This window comes from Procambarus clarkii, chromosome 63 (genome assembly GCF_040958095.1).
Source record: "Procambarus clarkii isolate CNS0578487 chromosome 63, FALCON_Pclarkii_2.0, whole genome shotgun sequence".
Lineage (NCBI taxonomy): Eukaryota > Metazoa > Arthropoda > Malacostraca > Decapoda > Cambaridae > Procambarus > Procambarus clarkii.
In genome coordinates, this window is record NC_091212.1 from 9,628,196 (window position 1) to 9,641,013 (window position 12,818).

At 41.9% G+C, this 12,818-nt stretch overlaps 1 protein-coding gene across 1 annotated transcript in view; it reads left to right on the plus strand.

Annotated features, from left to right (window-relative positions):
- LOC123769681 (Dynein heavy chain 1) overlaps positions 1-12,818 on the plus strand; it is a 299,861-nt gene that overhangs the window by 132,860 nt on the left and 154,183 nt on the right. The window contains 7 exon segments of the mRNA XM_069308664.1: positions 20-227; positions 338-352; positions 354-500; positions 2,320-2,544; positions 3,614-3,786; positions 3,999-4,177; positions 5,106-5,293. Coding sequence (XP_069164765.1) covers positions 20-227; positions 338-352; positions 354-500; positions 2,320-2,544; positions 3,614-3,786; positions 3,999-4,177; positions 5,106-5,293 — 1,135 coding nt within the window.

The following is a 12,818-nucleotide window of genomic DNA, read 5'->3' on the forward strand; positions in this document are numbered from 1 at the left end:
TCCTTTTCCCTTCTGGCAGCTATCTTGAGAAGAAGAGAATGATGTTCCCTCGCTTCTTCTTTGTGTCTGACCCAGCGCTGCTGGAGATCCTGGGCCAGGCCTCAGACTCACACACAATCCAGGCCCACCTCCTCTCCATATTTGACAACACCAAGACCGTCCGATTCCACGAGCAGGATTATGACCGCATTACTGCTATCTCTTCCTCTGAGGGCGAAATTGTTATGGTGAGGAGAACCAGTTGATGTTATGGATGTTTATTTGGTTTTAGCAATATTTCACTCGCTTTATAATTTTATTAATTAAAATAAAAGCTAAGTAATGAATCTCTAAACAGCTGGAGAAACCGGTAGCGAGCCGAGGGCAGCGTTGAAATTTGGTTAATGAAACTCTTGGTGATGTGTCAGCAGTCTGTGCACGGTATCATCCGCCAGGCACACCACGTCATCCAGGATCCAGACCTTAACGTCCTCCGCTTCCTGGATCAGTTTCCAGCACAGGTTGGTTATCTTCCAGAGGTAACATATGCTGGGTTAGTCTCTAGTGGTGGTGATAAAACATTTCGGGGCTTGTAAATGATCTCATGAAATGATCGTTGGCGAGTTGCACTGTCGTCTGCATGTATAGTCTGCATTATAATTGTTTACATCATATTTACTATGTCTGAAATACAGAGGGTAAAAATTTCAGGGAAATTGATGGGTTATTTACAAAGATACGAGAGAGAACTAAGGTGGGGACGAGAGCTGGAGCTCGTTAACTGTTTTTGATCTTATTTATGGTGTCTGAAATACAGAGGGTAAAAATTTCAGGGGAATTGATAGGATATTAACAAAGACTTGAAGGGGGAGTAGGGTGGGGGACGAGAGCTGGAGCTCAGTAACTGACTTGATCTTATTTACTACGACTGAAATATTTACTACGAATGAAATATATTAAAATTTCAGGGGGATTGGACTGCTAGTAGCGAAAATGTGGTCTCTGTCAAATTTGGGTCTTCAATTGGACTCTGATTAATTTCGATCAAGAACTGGACTCTGAATATTTTGGCACAAAGTGGACTCTGGCAAATATTCGGTATAAACTGGACTCTGATGAAAATTGGGTAGAAAATGGACTCTGTCATATTTCTGTCGTTAATTGGACTCTGACGAATTTCTGTTGATAATTGGACTCTGACGAAATTTGAGCTTAAAATTGTCTCTGACTAATTTTGCTAGCAAACTGGACTCTGACGAATTTCTGTTGATAATTGGACTCTGATGAAATTTGAGCTTAAAACTGTCTCTGACTAATTTTGCTAGAAAACTGGAATCTGACGAATTTCTGTTGATAATTGGACTCTGATGAAATTTGAGCTTAAAACTGTCTCTGACTAATTTTGCTAGACAACTGGACTCTGGCGAATTTCTGTTGATATTTGGACTCTGATGAAATTTGAACTTAAAACTGTCTCTGACTAATTTTGCTCACAAAGTGGTCTCTGTTCATTTTTAGGTATAAAATGGACTCTGACGAAATTCTGTCTATAACTGGGCTCTGTTCAATTTTGGTCTTTACAGGTGAAATAGCCGTAAATGGATATAAAACTAAATGTTATGGCTAAGTTGTCTGTTTTCCTTAACAAAACATCTAAGACAATATTCTCTGAAAATGGTCTTTTTACAAATTCGGTCATAAACATATAAATAAACTTCTATGATTATTTGAAACTCTGAAATATTTTCTTAAAACTGAACTCTGAAAAATTTGAATTTCTCCCTTAAAAACTCTTAACAAGCTTGTGTGACATTATTTTCATCATAAGAACTTTAACAACTCGTATGACATTACTTTCATCATAAGAACTTTTAACAAACTTTCTAAAAATCTCGGAAATTTTTTCTCCATAAGAAACCTTTAACTCCAAATCGACCTCTTTTTCCAAATGTTCGGTTATTGAAAACAGGCAAAGGTTGTCCATAGAGTTTACCTGGAAAATGCTGTGACACAAACACGATATTTTCTAAAAATTTTCTTTAAGATTTTCCTACTTATTTTCCTCATAAGAACGCTTAACAAACCTCTAAAATCTCAGAAATTATTTTCCTCATAAGAATTCCTTAATTCCAAATCTGTGACTCCTCAAATTTGCCTGAAAACCCTAAAGCGCTACACGTGATATTTGACCTGAAAAAAAATCACCTGTGAGTCTTACAACTTAAACGTGATTTTTCCCCCCCCCCAGAAAAAAAAAATCACCTGTGAGTCTTCCTCCCTACTACTAATATAGAGTGTACATTGGTGTCAATCCCCCCCCCCCCCCTCTTAACATTATAGGTTGGCATCCTGGGACTACAGATGATCTGGACCAGGGACTCGGAGTTGGCCCTGATGCAAGCCCGCGCTGACCGCCGGGTCATGTCGGATATGAACAACAGGTTCCTGGAGCTGCTGAACCTTTTGATCAACCAGACGACTAGGGACCTCGAGGCCGTTCAGAGAACCAAATACGAGACCCTCATTACCATCCACATCCATCAGAGGGACATCTTCGATAGTATGGTAAGGTGGGGCGGTGTCTAAACTCACACAGAGAGAGGTGATGAAGTTAGTTAGGTTAGGTTGGAGTTAGTTAGGTGATTTTTTAGGCTCGGGAGACAATAGCTTTATAATTTTTGGCACGAGGCAAATGTAATTTGTATTGTTTACATATTTTTTTATAAATTATGTATTACATAATATTTCTTTCACTTATGATGGCTAATATTTGATGGACATTTGAAATTTGAGGTGATTAGTGACTGTTGAACCAAGTACACTGTTGCCATCAGTTCTTTGTTTGTAGCTGTGGAACCACTTGCCTACATATAAATGTTCACTTTACCACACATGAATGTTCACCTTACCAAACATGAATGTTCACCTTACCACACATGAATGTTCACCTTACCACATATGAATGTTCGTTCAATTTACCACACATGAATGTTCACCTTACCACTCATGAAGTGTTCAACTTACCACACATGAATGTTCACCTAACCACACATGAATGTTCACAGTACCACACATGAATGTTCACAGTACCACACATGAATGTTCACCTAACCACACATGAATGTTCACCTAGCCACACATGAATGTTCATCTTACCACACATGAATGTTCACCTTAACCACACATGAATGTTCACCTAACTTCACATGAATGTTCACTCTAACTACACATGAATGTTCACCTTACCACTGAAGAATAACAGGCGCGGTGTTCACAACTGATCCTCCACCAGGGTCATTACTAATACTTGCTCTTCTTAATATTTGGATTACTGAAGTTGCCCACAACTGGCTCTTCACTGTGGTTAAGTGACCTAAAAATATTATCACTTGCTTCTTGTAATGGATCTCTGTATGTTGGTAATAATTAGTTACACCTCAGGTGAGTCTGAGGTGTAACACATGCCACATCACCACCTCTATGTGTTTAACTGTAACGCCTGATATATGTGTCACTTTTGTTATGTGTATTTATGATTGCATGTTTGCAATAATGTGCATACACAATACGTTAACTTCGGTTTAGCGTAACACATCTGACGTAATCATAAAATATTTGTTGATGGCGTCAACAGTGCCGGAACAACGTGAGATCCGCTTCCGACTTCGACTGGCTGCGACAGATCCGAATATATTTCCGGGAGGACTTGGACCGCACCAACATCGTGCTCACCGACGTCACTTTCCACTACCAGAACGAGTTCGTTGGTTGCACCGAGCGACTCGTCATCACCCCTCTCACAGACAGGTTCGTACTCATACCCGATGCCCTCACATGAAGAACTTTGTGTTCCCTTCAACAGGAAATTAGAGTGCATTAATCCCCTATGAACTTATAATTTGAGGTAAATTTTGTTCAAAAAATTTTGGAATGTAAGATCCTCCTTAACGAAAAATGTATTTTTATGATAATTTATTGAGGAATGAATAAGTGGATTATTAATTTTGAGTGTGTTGAAGGTGCTACATCACGCTAGCGCAGGCTCTGAGCATGAGCATGGGCGGGTGTCCGACGGGGCCCGCCGGGACGGGCAAAACAGAGACCACCAAGGACATGGGCAAGACACTAGGCAAGTACGTCGTCGTCTTCAACTGCTCCGACCAGATGGACTACCGTGGCCTCGGCAGGATATATAAGGGTGAGTGTAGGTCATACTGACACTAGTACTGTCATGCAGAACCTACAAGGGTTAGTGCAGGCCACACTGCTGAAAATAGTGCTGTCATGCAGGATTTACAAGGATGAGTGTAGGTCATGCTGAAAATAGTGCTGTCATGCAGGACTTACAAGGGTTAGTGCAGGCCATACTACTGAGAATAGTGCTGCCTTGCAGGATATTCAGGATTGAGTGCGGGCCACACTGACACTACTACTGTCATGCAGGACATAAAAGGGTTAGTGCAGGCCACACTGACACAAGGACTGTCATGCCAGATATACAAGGGTGAGTGCAGGCCAAACTGCTGACACTAATACTGACATGCATTTTATACAAGGGTGAGTGCAGGCCAAACTGCTGACACTAATACTGACATGCATTTTATACAAGGGTGAGTGCAGGCCAAACTGCTGACACTAATACTGACATGCAGGATATACAGGGGTGAGTGTAGGCCACACTGTTAGCACTAGTGCTGTCATGCAGGATATATGAGGTGGGGGGCAGGCCGCCCTGCTGACACTAGTACTGTCATGGGGAATATATGAAGGTGGGTGCAGGCTACACTGCTTACACTAGTACTGTCATGCAGAATTTACAGGGATGAGTGCAGGCCACACTGACACTAGTGCTGTCATGCAGGATAAACAAAGGTGGTTACAGGAGTGGTTCCGCTCCCCAGAATTCAACTTCTGGGGAGCGGAACCACTCCTGTAACCACCTTTGTTCTAAATAAAAAGTCTGAATTTTGAACCGTTCATCCACAGTAGTTATAAATACTATCACTGTTGGAGAATGAGTGGGTGGAATTATTGTGTGTTATCGTGCATGTTCTCTCCTTGAGCGATGACAGCAGAGTAAGAATTGCTTCTTGTATCCGTCACTTGAGTGTAGACAACTTCCCCAGGTCTGGCACAGTCCGGGTCGTGGGGCTGCTTCGACGAGTTCAACCGCATCGAGCTGCCGGTGCTGTCGGTGGCGGCTCAGCAGATCGCCGTTGTCCACACTTGCAAGAAGGAGAGGCGCAAGACCTTCCAGTTTACCGACGGAGATGTCATACCCATGAACCCCGAGTTCGGCATTTTTCTTACCATGGTGGGTAGGGAGTGTGTGTGTGTGTGTCTGTCTGTCTCACTGTGGAGGCAGACAGTTTGTGGTCTTACCATGGTGGTTGGGGAGTGTGTGTGCCTGTCTCACTGTGGAGGCAGACAGTTTGTGGGAATGTTCATGTATATCAGAACAGAACCTCCGAGAATGAAAATTTTGGTAGTCATAGGGTAGACAAATGGGATGATCAAGGAGTTAGTCAAATAGTGTGAAGAACAAACAACACTCAAAGAAGCACCCATATTGTGCAACTATATGGAGGAACATAATGGTAGAGGTTTGCTTTATTGCTTTACAGTAGAGCTTTAAAACTTTTACATTAACCTTAATTGTAAATGTTTATCAGTAGATTAATTAAAGCTGGTCCCTAAGATACAGGGTGACTGCAAGTGGGCCCATGTGTGTTGTTGCTGTAGGCGGGTAGACCAGAGGTAACTCGGAGGAGCGGACTGAGCTTATCAGTGTGGAGGTGAACCATCAACTCCCACGTAGACGTGTACGATGACCAATGGCCGCCAGGTAGACCGCAGGCTCGTGTAATGTACACATGATCTCCATCAGTAGTTGTTGACTAGGAGGTTAGTGATGATTGAGAGGAATGTGATGGAAAGACGTGGTAAGGGAGGCAGAGAGATTGACAGACACGGGGGCTCAAATACACTATGACAGAACTAGAGCAAGAAGCTCGTACTCATCTATTGTCACAAAAAACAATTATTCTCCAACCAAAGTACATGAGAAGAGTATGGAGTGTCACTTCTCTTTAGACATTAGTGTGTCACTCCACACAGAGGGTCTCAACACAGGGTCGCACCACAATGTTTGTGGGACTGTGGCTCGGTCCTTAATGTGTGTGTGTTTGAATGTGGATCTGTTCTTAATGTGTATGTAGGACTATAGGTAGGTCCTTAATGTGTGTGTGTGTGTGGGACTGTTGATCGGTACTTATTGTGTATGTGGAACTGTGGGTAGGTCCTTAATGTGTGTGTGTGTGTGTGTGTGGAACTGTGGATCGGTCCTTATTGTGTTATGGAGGATTGTGGGTAGGTCCTTAATGTGTGTGTGTGTGTGTGTGTGTGGAACTGTGGATCGGTCCTTATTGTGTTATGGAGGATTGTGGGTAGGTCCTTAATGTATGTGTGTGTGTGGGACTGTGGATCAGTCCTTAATGTGTGTGTAGGACTGTGGGTAGGTCCTTATTGTGTGTGTGTGGGACTGTGGATCAGTCTTTAATGTGTGTGTAGGACAGTGGATCGGTCTTTAATATGTGTGCAGGACTGTGGATCAGTCTTTAATGTGTGTGTAGGACTGTGGATCGGTCTTTAATGTGTGTGTAGGACAGTGGATCGGTCTTTAATATGTGTGCAGGACTGTAGATCAGTCTTTAATGTGTGTGTAGGACAGTGGATCGGTCTTTAATATGTGTGCAGGACTGTGGATCAGTCTTTAATGTGTGTGTAGGACTGTGGATCGGTCCTTAATATGTGTGCAGGACTGTAGATCAGTCTTTAATGTGTGTGTAGGACAGTGGATCGGTCTTTAATATGTGTGCAGGACTGTGGATCAGTCTTTAATGTGTGTGTAGGACTGTGGATCAGTCTTTAATGTGTGTGTAGGACTGTGGATCAGTCTTTAATGTGTGTGTAGGACTGTGGATCGGTCCTTAATGTGTGTGCAGGACTGTGGATCAGTCTTTAATGTGTGTGTAGGACTGTGGGTAGGTCCTTAATGTGTGTGTGTGTGTATGTAAGACTGTGGGTATGTCCTTAATGTGTGGGTAGGTCCTTATTGTGTGTGTGTGTGTGGGACTGTGGATCGGTCCTTGTTGTGTGTGTGTGGGACTGCGAGTCGGGACACAATGTGTTGGAATGTAAGACGCTTTATAATGTTTGTGGTTCTGTAGGACGCTCTATAATGTGTAGGAGACTGAGGGTCGCTCTATAATGTGTAGGAGACTGAGGGTCGCTCTATAATGTGTAGGAGACTGAGGGTCGCTCTATAATGTGTAGGAGACTGAGGGTCACTCTATAATGTGTAGGAGACTGAGGGTCACTCTATAATGTGTAAGGAACTGTGGGACGCTCTATAGTGTGTAAGAGATTCTGGGTCGCTCTATAATGTGTGTTGGATTTGAGCACGACGAAATACGTCTTGCAAGCTTCTATTATGCATTTAATATATATGCTGTAGTGTCTTAGTTTGATCTTTATTTTTGGAGAACATTAGGAATTACTGGGATGAGGGAAGGAGGAAAGGGGGGAAAGACAATAAGACCAACAGGAAGCATTGGAGTGTAAGACGACAAAACACAATAATACAAGAAGTAAATACGAACATGTAGAGGGAAGCGACGTTGACCTGGAGGAGAGGTTGATGTCGTGCACACTGAGAGATCAGCCTACAGGCAGTACTCTGGGTACTCAGGGTACTCAGGGTACTCAGGGTACTCAGGGTACTCTGGGTACTCTGGGTACTCAGGGTACTCTGGAGACTACCTCAGTACGGTCACCATGAGTCCTTCACAGGGGCAACATGTCTCCAATATTGTTTAAATCTTTTCTTGCAGAACAAAAGCTTCCTCCTTACATAATTCATGTGTAAACAATACTGATTGACGAAGCTATTTAAACAAGTACGTGTTAAAAGCTCCAGCACGTGCGTATAAACAAACGCCAATGCAGGCGTGAGAGCATGTACACAAACCCACGTGTCGTGAGCGCGTGTACACAAACCCACGTGTCGTGAGCGTGTGTACACAAACCCACGTGTCGTGAGTGTGTGTACACAAACCCACGTGTCGTGAGCGCGTGTACACAAACCCACGTGTCGTGAGCACGTGTACACAAACCCACGTGTCGTGAGCACGTGTACACAAACCCACGTGTCGTGAGCGTCGACTGTAACTTACGTATGACAGCCATGAGATAAATATAATGCAACTAAAACACCCTGAATGACACCGTAATATATTATAAATACCAACTTTAATACCGTTGTGTTAGCATAGTATTGGAGCTCCGGCTTGCTGACTTACGCACCTATAGCTGGAAACTGATCAATAGTTTGAGGTTTTGGTTTAAAAATAATGAGCTAAACCGCATGGGATTGCTGAGTACACTGGCATCAGTGCCTACTGTGCACCTTTAATATTCTCTCTCAGCAATAAATATAAACATTACTGGGTTTGTGTTTTAAACATTATCAATATTAATAGAGAGCTTCCAGCATTCCTTCCGAGTACCGGCATCTCTTAAATTTGACGTAGACAAAGACTTATGATTGTACCATTTTCTGTTATATTACTGCTCTAAAAGTGAATAAATACAATAAATAACTTGGTACTCTTGAAGGCTGATGACATAATAATGTTGTATGATGTTGTAACGAAGATACCTTTGACACACCTCACAGAACATAGAGCCACGAAGCCAACAGGTAACACTCCTCCATCTCCGTCACCACTTCCCTTGTTCTCTCACTGCTTTATTCAAGCCACATTTTTCTCTACTTCCTCAGCCCTTTCTAATGTTTGTAGTGCTGATTCCCTCCTCTCATCGCTTGCGTTATTATATCCATAGATCCACATCTTTAGAATATTTGTTTGTGTATTGATAGTTGTTTTTTGGCAGTAGGTTATTGTATATTACCACTCGTATATTACTTGTTAATGTCTTCATTGTTGCTGTCAACATTATTCACACTACACTATGATTGTAGTAGGAACTCTTTCTCCTAAACTGACTATACACACTACACTATTCTCTAGTGATTGTAGTAGGAACTCTCTCCTAAACTGACTATACACACTACACTATTCTCTAGTGATTGTAGTAGGAACTCTTTATCCTAAACTGACTATACACACAACATTATTCTCTAGTGATTGTAGTAGGAACTCTTTCTCCTAAACTGACTATACACACAACATTATGCTCTACTGATTGTAGTAGGAACTCTTTCTCCTAAACTGACTATACACACAATATTATTCTCTAGTGATTGTAGTAGGAACTCTTTCTCCTAAACTGACTATACACACAATATTATTCTCTAGTGATTGTAGTAGGAACTCTTTCTCCTAAACTGACTATACACACAACATTATTCTCTAGTGATTGTAGTAGGAACTCTTTCTCCTAAACTGACTATACACACAACATTATGCTCTACTGATTGTAGTAAGGACTCTCTCTCCCCTAAACTGACTATACACACTACACAATTCTCTAGTGATTGTAGTAGGAACTCTTTCTCCTAAACTGACTATACACACAACATTATTCTCTAGTGATTGTAGTAGGAACTCTTTCTCCTAAACTGACTATACACACAACATTATTCTCTAGTGATTGTAGTAGGAACTCTTTCTCCTAAACTGACTATACACACAATATTATTCTCTAGTGATTGTAGTAGGAACTCTTTCTCCTAAACTGACTATACACACAATATTATTCTCTAGTGATTGTAGTAGGAACTCTTTCTCCTAAACTGACTATACACACAACATTATTCTCTAGTGATTGTAGTAGGAACTCTTTCTCCTAAACTGACTATACACACAACATTATTCTCTAGTGATTGTAGTAGGAACTCTTTCTCCTAAACTGACTATACACACTACACTATTCTCTAGTGATTGTAGTAGGAACTCTTTCTCCTAAACTGACTATACACACTACACTATTCTCTAGTGATTGTAGTAGGAACTCTCTCTCCTAAACTGACTATACACACAACATTATTCTCTAGTGATTGTAGTAGGAACTCTTTCTCCTAAACTGACTATACACACAACATTATTCTCTAGTGATTGTAGTAGGAACTCTCTCCTAAACTGACTATACACACAACATTATGCTCTACTGATTGTAGTAGGGACTCTCTCTCCCCTAAACTGACTATACACACTACACAATTCTCTAGTGATTGTAGTAGGAACTCTTTCTCCTAAACTGACTATACACACAACATTATTCTCTAGTGATTGTAGTAGGAACTCTCTCCTAAACTGACTATACACACTACACTATTCTCTAGTGATTGTAGTAGGAACTCTTTCTCCTAAACTGACTATACACACAACATTATTCTCTAGTGATTGTAGTAGGAACTCTCTCCTAAACTGACTATACACACAACATTATTCTCTAGTGATTGTAGTAGGAACTCTCTCCTAAACTGACTATACACACAACATTATGCTCTACTGTAGTAGGTATACTACCTCCACTGACTACAAACTACGCAGTACTTTACTGGTTGTTGTAACACACTCTCATACACGGATTATACCAGCTGTATATCACAGTATTAATATCAGTTGCACTATGCTTTAATGGAAAACAGTGCGATATACTTCTTTCATGCAAGGCGATATAGTGTTACACACACACACACACAGTATTGTGTGTGTGTGTGTGTGCGTGTGTAAAAAAATTGTAGTCGCAGTCATACATAACCCACCACCAAATGACAGAAGACCCAGACAGGAATATGATAGAAACAACATGGCCACCATTAACATAATAGAGAGAACAGCGTCTCTCACTAATGGGAATGGATCTGGACTACTAATCATGGGGGATTTCAACCACGGGAATATTGATTGGGAGAACAGAGACCCGCATGGAGGACCAGATGCATGGAGAGCTAAGCTGCTGGATGCGGCAACAAGAAACTTTCTAAGCCAGCATATCAAGGGACCAACAAGAATGAGAGGGGAGGAAGACGACACGGAAGTGTGCGAGGAACTGAATAAGAAATTCCAGGAGGTCATCACTTTAGAGCAAGGGGAAGTTCCAGAGATAAGAGAGGGAATAGTTAACCAGGAACCACTAGAACAGTTTGAGATTACCAGTGGGGAAGTAAGGAAGCTTTTTCTAGAGTTGGATGTGACAAAGGCTATAGGCCCAGATGAAATCTTCCCATGGATACTAAGGGAAGGAGCAGATGCACTGTGCCTGCCACTCTCCATAGTGTACAACAAATGACTGGCAACAGGACGACTGCCAAGAACTTGGAAAGCGGCTAATGTAGTCCCGATATACAAGAAGGGAGGATAGAAAGGAGGCACTGAACTACAGGCCAGTGTCCCTAGCTTGCATACCATGCAAGATGGTGGAGAAGATTGTGCGAAAAGAGCTAGTAGAACATCTGGAGCGGAAGAACTTTGTAACATAACATCAGCATAGGTTCAGAGATGGCAAATCATACTTAACAGGTTTATTTGAGTTCTATGACCAGGCAACAAAAATCAGGCAAGGAAGAGAGTGGTAGGCAGACTGCATATTTTTGGATTGCTAGAAAGCCTTTGACACAGTAACACACAAGAGGCTAGTGAAAAAGATGGAGGTGCAGGTTGGAGTGAAATGGAGGATACTCCTTTGGATAAGGGAGTACCTAAGCAACAAAAGACAGCGAGTCACTGTGAGGGGTGAGGTCTCAGATTGGCGAGACGACACCAGTGGAGTCCCACAGGGGTCAGTAGTTAGACCTATACTGTTTCTGATACATGTAAATGATCTCCCAGAGGGCATAGACTCGTTTCTTTCAATGTTTGCTGATGATGCAAAAATTATGAGGAGAATTGAAACAGAGGATGATAGTACGAGGTTACAAGATGACCTAGACAGACTGAATGAATAGTCCAACAAATGGCTGGTAAGGTTCAACACGAGTAAATGCAAAGTAATGAAACTAAGGCGGTGTCTGGCCAGAATGTGTGTATCTGTGTGCATGTGTTTCTGTGTACATGTGTGTAAGTGTGTATCGGTGTCTGTATCCTGTGTCTGGCCTCTTGGCCAGACACAGGATATAGAATAAGATATAAAGTGCTTCATGAAACGGACAGAGAGAAAGATCTAGGAGTTGATATCCCACCAAACCTGTCTCCTGAAGCACACAAAAAAACGTTACGTCTGCGGCATACGCGAGGCTGGCTAACATCCGAACAGCCTTCAGGAACCTATGTAAGGAATCATTGAAAATCTTGTATATCACATACGTAATAGTTGTTATATACAATTCCTTTATTAAACTCCACCCTGTAATTGAAATCACAATATAATAGCTCAAATATAAAAAAGAGACGCCTAACAGGAGGGGTAATTATAGATTTTATAGAAAAGGTTAAGAGCAACAAATCTTTTAGTAAAGTGGATCCGATTAACCGCAGAAATATTCTTAATGACGGCTATATAAAGTAATTTTATTCAATCATATAATCAGAGCCACTGTGGCGTTGAGAGTGGGGGGGGGGGGGTAACGTTCCCACGGGACCCGGCCCACACTTCCCAGAATCCAGAACATTTGATCATTCTTCAGAAGTTCCGGCATCCATTAGGGAGTCCTTGGGGAGCACAGTCATAACGACGTCTACTGATGGACGCCGCGTGAGGCGCTCTGCCAGATGTGTACACGCATGCACTTACAGTCTTGGTTCAATACACTGTTTACACCACCTTGATAAAGGACAAAGGTTCATCCGACATTTGTGTTTAATAATACACTT